The 16,302-nt window shown below is 39.8% G+C and overlaps 1 protein-coding gene across 4 annotated transcripts in view; it reads right to left on the bottom strand.

Annotated features, from left to right (window-relative positions):
• The window catches only part of CHD1L (chromodomain helicase DNA binding protein 1 like), an 83,307-nt gene extending 67,399 nt beyond the window's left edge, over nucleotides 1-15,908 (bottom strand). For all 4 annotated transcript variants that reach the window (XR_004676423.1, XR_004676422.1, XM_034989837.1 and 1 more), the window contains exon 1: nucleotides 15,763-15,908. Coding sequence is in view for 2 of the 4 variants with exons in the window: in XM_034989837.1 (XP_034845728.1) it covers nucleotides 15,763-15,895 (133 nt within the window). In the remaining 2 variants the exon portion in view is untranslated. The remainder of the gene's footprint in view (nucleotides 1-15,762) is intronic.
• Between the last annotated feature and the right edge of the window lie 394 nt (nucleotides 15,909-16,302).

Here is a 16,302-nt window from a genome sequence, read left to right as displayed (position 1 = left end):
TGAATCAGGGAACACTACATCAAAAACTAATGATGTAATGTATGGTAATTAACATAACAATAAAATTTAAAAAAATAAAACTCAAAAAAAAAAAAGAAAGTAAGAAAAGCTACCACTTTTTGCAAGGTAGGAGGCATGAAGAAGTAAATCTGAGGACATATATCAGAAGATAAACCCCAGAGGGAGGGAGCCTCCATAAGCTGCTACCGAAGAGTGATACAGCAGCAGAGCACAAGATTGGAACTTTCAGAAGTCTGCTCTGGTTGGGGATTTCCCTGCCTGAAAGGTGCTCAGGTAGCTAAGCAGGGCAGAATCCTAGGTGGGACAGCGTGGTCTCAGGATCCCAGGAGTCACAGAAAGATTGGGGGTTCCTGAGTGCAGCACAGTTCCCAAGCATCAGAGCAGGGAAGCCGGCCACAAACAGGGAGCCCAAGAGTGGGCTTTCTGCTCAGTGTTGCCATAAACTTCAAACCATGACATGACAGGGTGACTGCTGTCCAAGCAGAGCCCCAGTAAGTGGCAGAACCACGGTGAGACCCTCCTCCCTCTCCCTCCCCAGGAGCAGCAAGGGTGAGCACTGCAGAAGTCTATAAAGTTTACAGAGTTGAAACAGGGTTGCATGCCTGAGATAAAAATGTTTGGTCACAGGCTGGGTGAACCAGAGTGCAGACAGAAACCAGGGAGACAAGAGTGACTGCTTTTGTGTGACAGTTCACTGAAGAGTAGGGGGCATAAACTTTCAGGCCCAGGGCTGGACACTGGAGCAACGCCATTTTCATTTCCATCCCCCATAGTAGAACGGAAAGCCTTCAGGGAACAAAAGGCACACAGAGCAATCTGGAGCTGCTTATACTGAGCCCGGCCCCCTGGAAGGGGGAGTGCAATTCTGCCCTGGCAAAGACAGCTGAGAATCAGCACAACAAGCCCCTCTCCCAGAAGACCTCAGAAACATCCAGCTAATACCAAGTTTACCAATCACACAGAACTGCAAAACTCCAGTGCTGGGGGGAAATAGTATACAGAATTCATGGTTTCTTCTCATGATTCTTTAGTCTTTCAGTTTTAAATTTTTTCTCATTTTCAACTAATTTTGTATTTTATCAACTGTTTTTTAAGTCTTCATTAATTTTCATTTTTACATTTACATTTTATACATTTTTTTTCATTTTTGGCTTCCTTTCATCGTATTCAATTTTAGGGCGCCTGGGTGGCTCAGTTGGTTAAGCGACTGCCTTCGGCTCAGGTCATGATCCTGGAGTCCCTGGATCGAGTCCCGCATCGGGCTCCCTGCTCGGCAGGGAGTCTGCTTCTCCCTCTCCCACTCCCCCTGCTTGTATCCCTCTCTCGCTGTGTCTTTCTCTATCAAATAAATAAATAAAATCTTTAAAAAAAAATAAAAAAAATTATTTTTTGGTTATATATAAGTTTTTCTTCCTTTACAATTTTGGGATCTAGTTTCTTCTAACAAACAAACCAAAATACACCAAGGTTCTAGTACATTGCTCTGTTCTGTTCACCTGTTTGATTATATTCTTTCTCTTTACTTTCTTTTTCTCTTTTTTGGTTTCTGATGGATTCTGATTTGTTAGTGTATATTTTGGGGGGTCATTGTTGCTATTTTTGTATCTTGTTCTCATTAACGTATACTTTTCTGGACGGAATGACAAGACGGAAGAATTCACCAAAAAAAAAAAACAGAACAAGAGAAAGTACTCACTGCCAGGGACTTAATCAATATGGATGTAAGTAAAATGTCAGAACTAGAATTCAGAATAATGATTATAAAGATACTACCTGGGCTTGAAAAAAAGCATAGAAGACACTAGAGAAATCCCTTCTGGAGAAATAAAAGAACTAAAATATAATCAGGTCAAAATCAAAAAGGCTATTACTGAGATGCAATAAAAAATGGAGGCCCTACCTGCTAAGATAAATGAGGCAGAAGAGATAATCAGTGATACAGAAGACTAAATGATGGGGAAAAGGGGTGCCTGGGTGGCTCAGTCGGTTAAGTGTCTGCCTTCGGCTCAGGTCATGATTCCAGGGTCCTGGAATCGAGCCCCACATTGGGCTCCCTGCTCAGTGGGGAGTATGCTTGTCCCTCTCCCTCTGCCTGCCACTCCCCCTGCTTGTGTGCACATGCTCTCTCTCTAATAAATAAATAAAATCATTTAAAAAAAGGATGGAGAATAAAGAAATCGAGAAAAAGAGAGATAAACAACTACTGGATCACAAGGGGAGAATTCGAGAGATAACTGATACCATACAGCAAATTACCAGAATAATTGGGGTCCCAGAGGAAGAGGAAAGAGAGAGGGGGCAGCAGGTATACTGGAGCAAATTATAGCTGAGAACTTGCCTAATCTGGGGAAGGAAACAGGCATTAAAGTGCAGGAGGCACAGAGAACCGCACTCAAAATCAATAAAAAGACATGGGAACCTCCATAAAATAGTGAAGCTTGCAAATTTCAGAGACACAGGGGAAATTCTGAAAGCAGCTGCAGATAAGAGGACCTTCACCTACAAGGAAAGAAACATAAAGATGGCAGCAGACCTATCCATAGAGACTTGGCAGGCTAGAAAGGACCAGCATGATATATTCAGAGTGTTAAATGAGAAAAACATGCAGCAAGAATACTTTATCCAGCAAGGATGTCATTCAGAATGGAAGGAGAGATAAAGAGTTTCCAGACAAACAGAAACTAAAAGAATTTATGATCACTAAACCAGCCCTGCCAAGAAATATTGAAGGGGATCCTGTAAGCAAAGAGAGAGCCCAAAAGTAACACAGACCAAAAAGGAACAGTGACAATATGGAGAAACAGTGATATTGCAGGTAATACAATGGCATGAAATTCATACCTTTTCAAAACTTATTCTGAATGTAAATGTGCTAAATGCTCTAATCAAAAGACAGAGGGTATCATATCGGATAAAAAAGCAAGACACATTGATATGCTATTCACAAGAGACTCATTTTAGACCCAAAGACACCTCCAGATTGAAAGTGAGGGGGTGGAGAACCATTTATCATGCTAAAGAAAGCTGGGATGGCAATCCTTACATTAGACAAATTAGATTTTAAACCAAAGACTGTAATAAGAGATGAAGAAGGACACTATATAATTAAGGGTCTATCCAACAAGGAAATCTAACAATTGTAAATATTTACGCCCCTAACATGGGAGCAGCCAATTATATAAACCAATTAATAACAAAATTAAAGACACACATTGATAATAATACAATAATAATAGGGGACATTAACACCCCACTTAAACCAATGGACAGATCATCTAAGCAGAAGATTAACAAGGAGACAAGGGCTTTGAATGACACACTGGTCAAGATGGACTTCACAGATATATACAGAACATTCCATCCTACAGCAACAGAATACACATTCTTCTGGAGTGCACATGTGACATTCTCTAGAATAGATCCCATACTGGGTAACAAATCAGGTCTCAATTGGTACCAAAAGATTGGGATCATTCCCTGCATATTTTCAAACCACAGTCACAGTGCTTTAAAACTTGAACTCAATCACAAGAGGAAATTTGGAAGGAACACAAATACATGGAGGTTAAAGAGCATCCTACTAAACAATGAATGGATCAACCAGGAAATTAAAGAAGAATTTTAAAAATTCATGGAAACAAATGAAAATGAAAACACAACTGTTCAAACCCTTTGGCATGCAGCAAAGGCAGTCCTAAGAGGGAAGTATATAGCAATACAAGACTTTCTCAAGAAACAAGAAAGGTCTCAAATACACAACTGAACCTTACACCTAAAGGAACTGGAGAAAGAACAGCAAATAAAGCCCAAAACCAGCAGGAGAAGAGAAATAATAAAGATCAGAGCAGAAATCAATGAAATAGAAACTAAAGAATAGTAGAACAGATCAACAAAACCAGGAGCTGGTTCTTTGACAGAATTAAAAGATTGATAAACCCCTGGCCAGACTTATCAGAAAGAAAAGAAAAAGGACCCAAAGAGATAAAATCATGATGAAAGAGAGATCACGACCAACACCAAAGATATACAAACAATTTTAAGAACATATTATAAGCAAGTATATGCCAACAAATTAGGCAATCTGGAAAAAATGGATGCATTCCTAGAAACATATAAACTACCAATCCTGAAACACGAAGAAATAGAAAACCTGAACAGACCCATAACCAGCAAAGAAACTGAAACAGTAAGCAAAAACTCCCAATAAACAAGAATCCAGGGCCAGATGGCTTCCCAGGGGAATTCTACCAAATTAAAGAAGAATTCATACCTATTCTTCTGAAGCTGTTTCAAAAAATAGAAATGGAAGGAAAACTTCCAAACTCATTCTATGAGGCCAGCATTATGTTGATCCTGGCACCAAAGAGCCCACCAAAAAAGGAGAATTACAGACCAGTATCCCTGATGAACATGGATGCAAAAATTCTCACCAAGATCCTAGCCAATAGGACCCAACAGTACATTAAAAGGATTATTCACCACGACCAAGTGGGATTTATTCCTGGGCTGCAAGGGTGGTTCAACATCCACAAATCAATGTGATACACTACATTAATAAAAGAAAGGACAAGAACCATATGATCCTCTCAATAGATGTAGAAAAACCATCTGACAAAGCACAGCATACTTTCTTGATTAAAACTCTTCTCAGTGTAGGGCTAGAAGGAACATACCTCAGTATCATAAAAGCCACATAAGGAAAGCCCACAGCGAATATCTTCTCAATGGGGAAAAACTGTGAGATTTTCCCCTAAGGTCAGGAACATGACAGGGATGTCCACTCTCACCACTGTTGTTCAACATAGTACTAGAAGTCCTAGCCTCAGCAATCAGACAAAAAGAAATAAAAGGCATCCAAATTGGCAAAGAAGTAGTCAAAGTCTCACTCTTTGCATATGACATGATACTCTATGTGGAAAGCCCAAACGACTCCACCCCAAAATTGCTAGAACTCACACAGGAATTCAGCAAAGTGGCAGGAAAGAAAAATCAACGCACAGAAATCAATTGCATTTCTATACACTAACAATGAGACAGAAAAAAGAGAAATCAAGGAATCATTCCCACTTACAATTACACCCAAAACTGTAAGATATTTAGGAATAAACCTAACCAGAGAAGTAAAGGATTTGTACTCTGAAAACTATAGTACACTCATGAAAGAAATTGAGGAAGACACAAAGAAATGGAAAAATGTTCCATGATCACGGACTGGAAGAACAAATATTGTTAAAATATCTATGCTACCTAGAGCAATCTATACATTCAAAATACCCTATCAAAATACCATCAACATTTTTCACAGAGCTGGAACAAATAATCCTAAAATTTGTATGGAACCAGAAAAGGCCCCGAATAGCCAAAGGACTGTTGAAAAAGAAAACCAAAGCTGGTGGCATCACAATGCCGCAATTCAAGCTGTATTACAAAGCTGTAATCATCGAGATGGTATGGTACTGGCACAAAAACAGACACATAGATCAGTGGAACAGAACAGAGGACCCAGAAATGGACCCTCAACTCAATGGCCAACTAATCTTGTATAAAACAGGAAAGAATATCCAATGGAAAAAAGACAGTCTCTTCAACAAATGGTGCTGGGAAAATTGGACAGCCACATGTAGAAGAATGAAACTGGACCATTTTCTTACACCATATACAAAAATAAATATTAAATGGATGAAAGACCTAAATGTGAGATAGGAAACCATCAATATCCTAGAGGAGAACACTGGCAGCAACCTTTTTGACCTCAGCTGCAGCAACTTCTTGCTAGACACGTCTCCAAAGGCAAGGGAAACAGACAAAAATGAACTACTGGAACTTCATCAAGAGAAAAGGCTTTTGCACAACCAAAGAAACAGTCGACAAAACCAAAAGACAACTGACAGAATGGGAGAAGATAATTTGCAAATGTCTCATCAGATCAAGGGGTAGTATCCAAAATCTATAAAGAACTTATCAAACTCAACACCCAAAAAACAAATAATCCAATCAAGAAATGGGCAGAAGACCTGAGAAGACATTTCTCCAAAGAAGACATACAAATCGCCAAAAGACACATGAAAAAGTGCTCAACATCACTCAGCATCGGGGAAATACAAATCAAAAGCATAATGAGATACCATTTCACACCAGTCAGAGTGGCTAAAATTAACAAGTCAGGAAACAACAAATGTTGGCGAGGATGCGGAAAAAGGGGAACCTCTTACACTACTGGTAGGAATGCAAGCTGGTACAGCCACTCTGGAAAACAGTATGGAGCTTCCTCAAAAAGTTAAAAATAGAGCTATCCTATGACCCAGCAATTGCACTACTAGGTATTTACTCCAAAGATGCAAATGTAGTGATCCAAAGGGGCACCTGCACTCCAACGTTTACAGCAGCAATGTCCACAATAGCCAAACTATGGAAAGAGCCCAGATGTCCATCAACAGATGAATGGGTAAGGAAGGTGTGATATATATGTATATAATGGGAGTATTACTCAGCCATCAGAAATACCAAAATCTTGCCATTTGTAACGACATGGATGGAACTAGAGGGCATTATGTTAAGCGAAATAAGTCAATCTGAGAAAGACAGCTATCATGATTTTACTTATATGTGGAATTTAAGAAGCAAATCAGAGGAGCATAGGGAAAGGGAGGAAAAATAAAATAAGACAAAACCAGAGAGGGAGACAAACTGTAAGAGACTCTTAACCACAGGATATAAACTGAGGGTTGCTGGGTGGGGGGGCAATGGGGTAAATGGGTGACCGGCATTAAGGAGGGCATGTGATGTAGTGAGCACTGGGTGTTATATACGACTGAGGAACCACTGAATTCTATCCCTGAAACTAATAATACACTATATGTTAATTGAATTTAAATAAAATTAATTAAATTCAAAGCAAAAGAAGAAATAATGGCTGAAAATTCCCCCAACCTAGGAAAGGGAAAGAAAAAAAATTCATATCCAGGAAGTCCAAAGAGTTCCAAGTAAGATGAATCCAAAGAGACCCACAAGTACATTATAATATAAATGTCAAAAGTTAAAGACAGAGAGAAAATATTAAAGGCAGCAAGAGAAATACAACTTGATACGTATATGGGACCTCCTATAAGACAACAGATTTATCGGCACAAACTCTGCAGGCCAGAAAAGTGGCACAATATATTCAAAGTACTGAAAGAAAAAAAATTTCCAACCAAGAGTACTCTACCCAGCAATGTTATCATTCAAAATTGAAGGAAAAACAGTTTTCCAGACAAGCAAAAGCTAAAGGATTTCATCACCTCTAAAACCAGCCTTATGAGAAATGTTAAAGGGATCTCTTTGGGTGAAAAGAAAGGCACTAATTAGTAACAAGAAAACATATAAAAGTATAAATCTTACTGGTAAAGGTAAATATATACTAAAGGGAGTGGATTAATCACTTATAAAAAATAGTATAAAGGTTAAAAGACAAAAGTAGCAGAAATAACCATAACTATAATAAATAAGATACACAAAAGATTAAAAGCTGTAAAATGTGACATCAAAAACATAAAACATGCTGGTGGGGGAAGAGTAAAAATGTAAAGCTTTACAATGAGTTCAAAATTAAGTTATTATCAACTTAAAATAGACAGCTATAGACACAAGTTGTTATATGTAAACCTCACAGTAACCACAAAGCAAAAATCTATAGTTGATACACAAAAGATAATAAGAAAGGAATCAAAGCATATTTCTATAGAAAATCATCAAACCACAAAGAAAGAAAGCAAGAGAGAAAGGAACAAAAGAACTACAAAACCACCAGAAAACAATTAACAAAATGGCAATGAGTACATACTATAATAATCCCTTTAGACATTCATGGACTAAATTCTCTAGTCAAAAGACAGAATGGCTGGGCGCCTGGGTGGCTCAGTTGGTTAAGCGACTGCCTTCGGCTCAGGTCATGATCCTGGAGTCCCGGGATCGAGTCCCGCATCGGGCTCCCTGCTCGGCGGGGAGTCTGCTTCGTCCTCTGACCCTATCCCCTCTCATGTGTTCTCTCTCTCTCATTCTCTCTCTCTCAAGTAAATAAATAAAATCTTTAAAAAAAATTAAAAAAAAAAAAAAGACAGAATGACTAAGTGAATTAAAAAAAAAAAAAGACCCCACCTACACACTGCCTACAAGCAACTCACATCAGAAATAAGGACATAAAGTAAAAGGATGGAAAAAGATATACCATGCAAATGGAAACCAAAAGAAATCAGGGGTAGCTATACTTATATAAGACAAAATAGATTTTGAAACAAAGACTGTAACAGACAAAGAAGGGCATTACATAATTATAAAGGGGTCAATCCAACAAGAGAATATACCATTTGTAAAAATTTATGCACCCAAAATAGGAACACCTAAATATATAATAAGCAAATGTTAATAGACCTAAAAGGAGAATACAATAATAGTAAGAAGTACAATACTAGTAAGAGACAGAAATAGAGTAATAGTAAGAGATTCTAATACCCCAATTTACATCAATGGTTAGATCATCCAGACAAAAAATCAGTAAGAAAACATCAGCCTTAAATGACACATTAGACCAGATGGACTTAACAGATATATACAGAGCATTCCATCCAAAAGCAGCAGAATGCACAGTCTTCTCAAGTGCCCATGGAACATTCTCCAGGATCAATCATGTTAGGCCACAAAACATTAAATTAAGAATGAAATCATATCAAGCATCTTTTCTGATGACACTGTGAAACTAGAAATCAATTACAAAAAGAAAACTGGAAAATTCTCATATGTGATTAAACAACATGCTACTGAACAAATAATGGGTCGATGAAAAAATCAAAAGCAAAATAAAAAAATACCTTGAGACAAACAAAAATGTAAATACAACATATCAAAACTTATGGGATGCAGCAAAAGCAGTTTTAAGAGGGAAGCTCACAGAGATAAATGCCTACCTCAAGAAACAAGAAAAATCTCATATTAACAACCTAACTTTACACTACAAGGAACTAGAAAAAGAAGAATAAATAAAGCCCATGTTAGTAGATGGAACGAAGTAACAAAGACCAGAGCAGAAATAAATGAAAAAGAGACTGAAAAGACAACAGAAAAGATCAATGAAACCAAGAGCTCTTCTTTGAAGAGATAAACAATATCGGTAACCCTTTGGCTAGACCCACCAAGAAAAAAAAGAGGTTCAAATAAATACAATCAGAAATGAAAGGGGAGGGGCGCCTGGGTGGCTCAGTTGGTTAAGCGTCCAACTCTTGGCTTTGGGCTCAGGTCATGAGATCAAGCCCCGCATCCGGCTCCATCTTCAGCATGGAGTCTGCTTGAGATTCTCCCCCTCTCCTTCTCCGCTCACTCTCTCTCTCAAATAAAATACATAAAATCTTTTAAAAAAATGAAAGAGGAAATGTTACAACACCACAGAAATACAAATGAGCACAAGAGACTACTACGAACAATTACATACTAATAAACTGAACAACCTAAAAGAAATCAATACATTTTTAGAAACATACAACCCTCCAAAGCTGACTCTTGAAGAAACAGAAAATCTGAACATACCTATTACTAGTAAAGAGATTGAATCAGTAATCAAAAACCTCCCAAAAAACAAAAGTTCAGAATCAGATGACTTCACTGGTAAATTCTACTAAACATTCAAAGTCTTCTTTGAATTATTTCAAAGTCTTCTAAAAAAAAAAGAAGGGGGGGTAACACTTCCAAATTGTTTTTACAAGTTCAATAATACCTTGATACCAAAACCGGACAAGTACACCACAAGAAAATTATAGGTCAATGTCCCTGAAGAACATAGGTGCAAAAACCTCAACAACGTATTAGAAAACTCCATTCAAAAATACATTAAAAGGGGGCGCCTGGGTGGCTCAGTTGGTTGGTCAACTGCCTTCAGCTCAGGTCATGATCCTGGAGTTGCGAGATCGAGTCCTGCATCAGGCTCCCTGCTCAGCAGGGAGTCTGCTTCTCCCTCTGACCCACCCCCTCTCACATGCTCTCTCTCTCTCTCATGCTCTAATAAATAAATAAAATCTTTAAAAAAAATACATTAAAAGGATCACATACCATGATCAAGTATGATCACATACCAATAAATCACATACAATGATTTATTCCAGGGATAAAAGGATAAACATCTACAAATCAATCAATTTGATATACCACATTAACAAAATGAAAGATAAAAATCATGTGATCATCTCATAGATGCAGAAAAAGCATTTGACAAAAATCAACATCCATTTATGATAAAAATTCTACACAAAGTGGGTATAGAGGGAATATATCTCAACATAATAAAGGCCATATATGACAAGCTCATAGCAAACATCATATTCAATGGTGAAAAACTAAAAGCTTTTCCTCTAAGGTCAGGAACAAGACAAAGATGCCCATTTTTGTCACTTTTATTCAACACAGTATTGGAAGTCCTAGCCACAACAATTAGGGAAGAAAAAAAGGGCATCCAAATCAGAAAGGAAGAAGTAAAACTGTCACTATTTGCAGAAGACATATTATATACAGAGAAACCTAAAGATGCACCAAAAAAACTATTAGAATAAACTAATTCAGTAAAGTTGCAGGATACAAAATCAATACACAGAAATCTGTTGCATTTCTATATACTTATTATAAGCTATCAGAGATATTAAGAAAACAATCCCATGGTTCGTCTCCCCTACTATCTTTTTTTTAACATATAATGTATTATTTGTTTCAGAGGTACAAGTCTGTGATTCAACAGTCTTACACAATTCACAGTGCTCACCATAGCACATAACCTCCCCAATGTCTATCACCCAGCCACCCCATCCCTCCCACCCCCCCACCACTCCAGCAACCCTCAGTGTGTTTCCTGAGATTAAGAATTCCTCATATCAGTGAGATCATATGATACATGTCTTTCTCTGACCGACTTATTTCGCTCCAGTTCATCCATGTCATTACATAATTAAAAAAAAGAAGAAGAAGAAGAAGAAAACAATCCCATTTTATCCTCTCCAAACCCTGTACTTCTTGGATTTTTAATGGAAGCTTCATCACGTAGGCATCATCAATCATTTAACTTCATTTTCAGCCTTTTCCCATCTCAACAGAATGGGGAATGGAGCTGAAAATTCCAAGCTCTAATTATGGCTTGTCCTTTCTTGTGACCAGCCCCCACCCAAGAGCCATCCAGGAACACACCCAGCATCACCTCACTAGAACAAAAGATATTCCTGTCACCCAGGAGATTACAAGGGTTTCATGAACTCTATTCTGGGAACCAGGGGGCAGAGCCAATATGTACTTTCCATTATCTCACAAGACCATTAGTCCAACTGTCAGCTCTAGGACCCTACCCACCTCAGCTACAATCCATGCCAGTAAAACAGATGCTCAGTATCCACTTAACCTCCCTGAAGTTAGGACTAGTCTCCAAGAGAAATGCAGAAAACCCAAATCCCTCCCAGACTATGGCTTCTCCCACATTTTTCCCTTCCAAATCTCCCACAGTCGTCATGTACAATAGAACTAGAAGGGAGTCTGGGAAATGTAGTCTTTTGCTTTATAGCCTTGAGGATGTGATAAGGCAGGCTTGGGGGTTGGGGAAGAAATAAATGTGAGGGTGCCCATCAGCTGTATCCATCATACAGTTGTTTGAATTCTCTTGCCCACCTCTCAGGATGGTGAGGAGTACAGGCATACCTCATTTTATTGTGCTTCACTTTACTGCCCTTCACAGACACAGTGTTGTTTTTGTTTTGTTTTGTTTTTACAAATTAAAGATCTGTGGCAACCCTGAGTCTACAATCGCCATTTTTCCAACAGCATTTGCTCACTTTTTGTCTCTGTGTCACATTTTAGTAATTCTCATAATATTTCCAACTTTCTCATTATTGCTATATTGGTTATGGTGATCTGTGATCAGTGATTGCAACTTATTGAAAGCTCAAATGATGGATTAGCATTTTTCAGCAATAAAGTATTTTTTAATTAAGGTATGTACATTGGGGTTTTTTTGACATGATGCTATTGCATACTTAATAGACCACAGTATAGTATAAACATAACATTTATACGTGCTGCAAAACAAAAAAATTCACTTGACTGGCTTTATTGCAATATTCATTTATTGCAGTGGTCTTTAATCAAACGAACCTGCAGTATCTCTGAGGTATGCCTGTCGTAGAAAAGCAGGCAAAAACAGCACAAGTAATAGGTCTGCATGTTCCAAAAACAAAGTGGTCCTAACACACCTTTATGATCCAATGTATTTTAGGTTTCTGAAGTTCACTGGTATGCATGGGCTATATCTGCGACACTACTCAGGGGAGGAAGATCAACTAAAAGGTTTTTTGAGTTTTGTTTTTTTTTTAAGATTTTATTTCATTATTTATTTGACAGAGAGAGAGAAAGAAAGAGAGAGAGCACAAGCAGGGAAGCAGCAGACAGAGGGAGAGGGAGAAGCAGGCTCTCCGATAAGCAGGGAGCCCAACACAGGGCTCAATCCCAGGACCCCAGGATCATGACCTGAGCCGAAGGCAGACGCTTAACCAACTGAGCCACCCAGGTGCCCCCAACTAAAAGTTTTCTAATCACTGGGAAGAATACCGCAGAACGAAATACTTGTTTCATCAGTTTTCAAAAAGGGCTAATTCATTACATATTTGAGAGGAAAAAAGACAGTCAAGTTCCTCCCTAATACATTTAAAACTGTATTAGAAGAAAAATATTAAGCCAACAACAATAAATTCGAGTAGTAAAGCCCCCACCTAAGCAAAATACTAAAGGCAAAAATCATTTAGAAAAAAGCTGAAGATCTGACTAAAAAGAATTTTTAAACACCACTGAAATACACACACACTCACATACCTCAAAATCAAAAGACAAACGAGAAAACATATTCCCAATACATGTGGCAAATATTTAATATCAATGCAAGAAAGAACAAAGCAAAAGACAGTTAAAAAATGGGCAAGGAGCATAAATACACAAGGAACAAAAAGAAGATAAATATCCAAGTGTCCATCAATACCAGGAAACAAACATTAGATAACAAAAGAACATTTTTTCTTTATTTTTTTTAATTAACATATAATGTATTATTTGTTTCAGGGGTACAGGTCTTTGATTCATCAGTCTTACACAATTCACAGGGCTCACCATAACTTCTCAAATCAGAAAATATCAGTATTGGTGAGAATGTGGAGAAATGAGCAAAAATTTCACAAACTCTTTGGCCTAGAAATGCTGTCTTGGAAGAATTAATTTATGAATGTAATAAATATTTGGTTACAAGGACATTTATTAGTATTATTTATAACCACAAAAAAAGTAAGAACCTAAATACCCACATATTTGGCTGGTTAAACTATTGCACATCCATTCATTGAAAGATCTGTACCCACTAAATATGACATTGAAGAAGAATAAATGACTAAAAAGACTAAAAGATAACAGAAGAAAAAACTGTTTCCAAAAAGTATGCATATGAAACCCCATTTTTGCTCCTCTCGCTAGCTCCACACCCTGCCTCAGAGAAGAAAAAGAAGAAATTATATGTACCACACAAATCAAGGACTGGCAGGATAAATGAGAACATATTAACAGTAAAAGGATTAAGGCAATTAAATTTTTTAATGCAAAGAATACTACTCTAAATGTTTTACAGAGAACATGTACTATGTAATAAGAAAAAAAAACAATGAAGATTTTTAACCAACTCTCAAAAAATTATTTTGCAAAATATAAATTCTAGTAAATAGAAATAGGAGTTCCAAGCTGTAATATTCAATGGTTATTATTTTACATATACCTGTTTTCTATTTTTTTCTTTCCTTCCACTACCAACTTATCGTTCCCAACACTAAGTTTCCAGTGTCTACTTCCTTCTTAACTAATGCAGCCAAACAAAGGTGCAGCGTCTTATGTCTTCTCGTTTTTACTAAAATAACACACACCCAGATGACATTCCTCCAGATGTATTATCTGCAGTCTATATCAATGAGCACAATTCCTCTAGTCTTCTCCCACAAATGTTCTCAAAGCATCACACCTAAAAACACATGCAAGGAATAGGCACACAAAAATATATAAGATATCCACATAAACACCAGTCCATAAATTTCTATTTAGGTTGGATACACACTCCTTACAGACACAGATGCACTCATTCCCATAACCTCAAAGACACAGGAAAGGAGAGGTCTTTCTCTTTCATGTCTGTATCCTACCCATTCGTCTTCATTCCTCTTCTAAGCGGATAAAGAACTGCATCTTTTGTTTCATTCTGAGAATCAACAAAAACTCACTTCCTTGGCATTTAGCACGTAACAGGAGTTCAATAAATATTAGTTTATACTTTTCGAAGCACTCACAGTCCCCACCGTAGAAACACTGGTAGGGCAAGGCCCGATTTTGTTTTGCGCATCTCTGTACCTAACAACTCATAGTATGTGGCTCTCAGCACTCAATATATAATGAATTAAGGACTACACCACTGATTATTATTGATCCAAGCTTCTATAATAGTTAAAGCATGCACTGCATTCCCCATTTTATAATTCAAAAAATCGAGGGCTGGGGAGGTTAGGTGGTGAGTCAAGCGTAGCCAGGCCAGGTAACAGGCGTGAGTTTTTCCATCCACAGCAGATGGTGTCACCCTCGCTGTCCGTAAAGCTTCAAGCTTCAGAGATTCTAGGGAAGGACTGGTATAAATAAAATACATTTATGTGCGGTAAGGACTAATAAACTTCGCTTAGCTGCCTTTTTTTTTTTTTTTTTAAGATTATACTCATTTACTTGCGGGGGGGGTGGGCAGGGGAGAGGGCGCGCACAAGCAGGGAGAACGGCAGGCACAGGGAGAATCAGGCTCCCCGCTGAACAGGGATCCTGACCTGAGCCGAAGGCAGCCAGCCGCTTAACCAACTGAGCCACCCAGGCGTCCCTAGCTGCGTATTTTAAAATAGAGCATTGCCCGGGTGGCTCCATCGTTAAGCGTCTGCCTTCGGCTCAGGTCATGATCCCAGGGTCCTGGGATCGAGCCCCGCATCGGGCTCCCTGCTCCGCGGGAAGCCTGCTCCTCCCTCTCCCACTCCCCCTGCTTGTGTTCCCTCTCTCGTTGTGTCTCTGTCAAATAAATAAATAAAATCTTTTTAAAAAAATAAAACAGAGCATTGTGGGAGAATTAACCAATGGGAAATTATCAAAGAACTGCCCGTGCACTGTAAACGAAGACAGCTGAAACCAGTAGACGAGTTCTGATAGTTTTACAGGAGCAACTCATGAAATCCCCAGGCTGGGCCTCCAAACCGACCGGAACAGAAACTTTAAACACACATTCTTGGGGCGCCAGGACGTCCTCTCCATCTTCAGAAAGAAAGGTCTTACCTTCGGCACAGCGGACTCACCGAGTTCCTCCGCCCTGGGACCAATGTGCCGGGCCGCGCACGGGCGCCGCTTCCCCTCCCCGTATCTCATTCCTTCCGCGCCCGCCCACCCCGCGCTGCGCAGGCAGGGGCAACGGCCGCCCGGCCCCACCGCAGGGGCGGGAAGGAAAAAGCCCTGGAGCCCGCAAGTAAAAACAAAAAACAAACAACAACAACAACAACAACAACAACAAAACCCCACAGGCCGGTCCACCCGCGGCGCCGAAGGCCAGTTCCTGGCGCGGGGTCCCCCCGCCCGCCAGAGGCGAGTCCCAACGAGTTGGCAGGCCCGGGAGGAAGCTGGGCCGGGGCCACTGACCTGTCAGGCCCCACTGCCTTAGGTCCTGCTCCCGCACCCGTGCCCGCGCCGCCTCGCCTCGGCTCCGGGTCTGAAGGGCACGTAGGAAGCCAGGCATGTGGCCCCCACACGCCGCAGGACCCGCGCTCTCCATGCTGCCCAGAGACGCTCCGCCCCGCGGCGCCCGCGCGCTTCCTTCGCGACGCGCCCCGGACGGCCCCAGCGCGCAGCCGCCGCCAGGGGCCGCGTCCTGCGCCGGGTTCTGGGCGCAAGCGGCGCTCGGAGTTAGCTTTCAGGCTCTCGTTTTCACCCTTTCCGGTTGTACTCTGCTCTCGGCTCGTCCGGAGGTCAGACTATGCTCACCGTTCATTATTAGCAGTATTGAGTATGCGCCAGGTACATACATACTCTGCTGGGCTCTGGGGTTATGGAATTCAGTAAGAAATGGTCCCTGTCCTCCAGCGATTCCCAGCAAGAATGTAAAGCATGGTGTGCTCGGTTCCGTTTGCACCAGTTTGGGCCCTGAAATCCTCTTACTTAATCCCTGCTGGCCGTTGACCA

The sequence above is a fragment of the Mirounga leonina genome, unplaced genomic scaffold, assembly GCF_011800145.1.
Source record: "Mirounga leonina isolate KUSES-001 unplaced genomic scaffold, KU_Mleo_1.0 Mir_493, whole genome shotgun sequence".
In the NCBI taxonomy this organism is placed as follows: domain Eukaryota; kingdom Metazoa; phylum Chordata; class Mammalia; order Carnivora; family Phocidae; genus Mirounga; species Mirounga leonina.
This window is presented reverse-complemented; position numbering and strand designations above follow the sequence as displayed.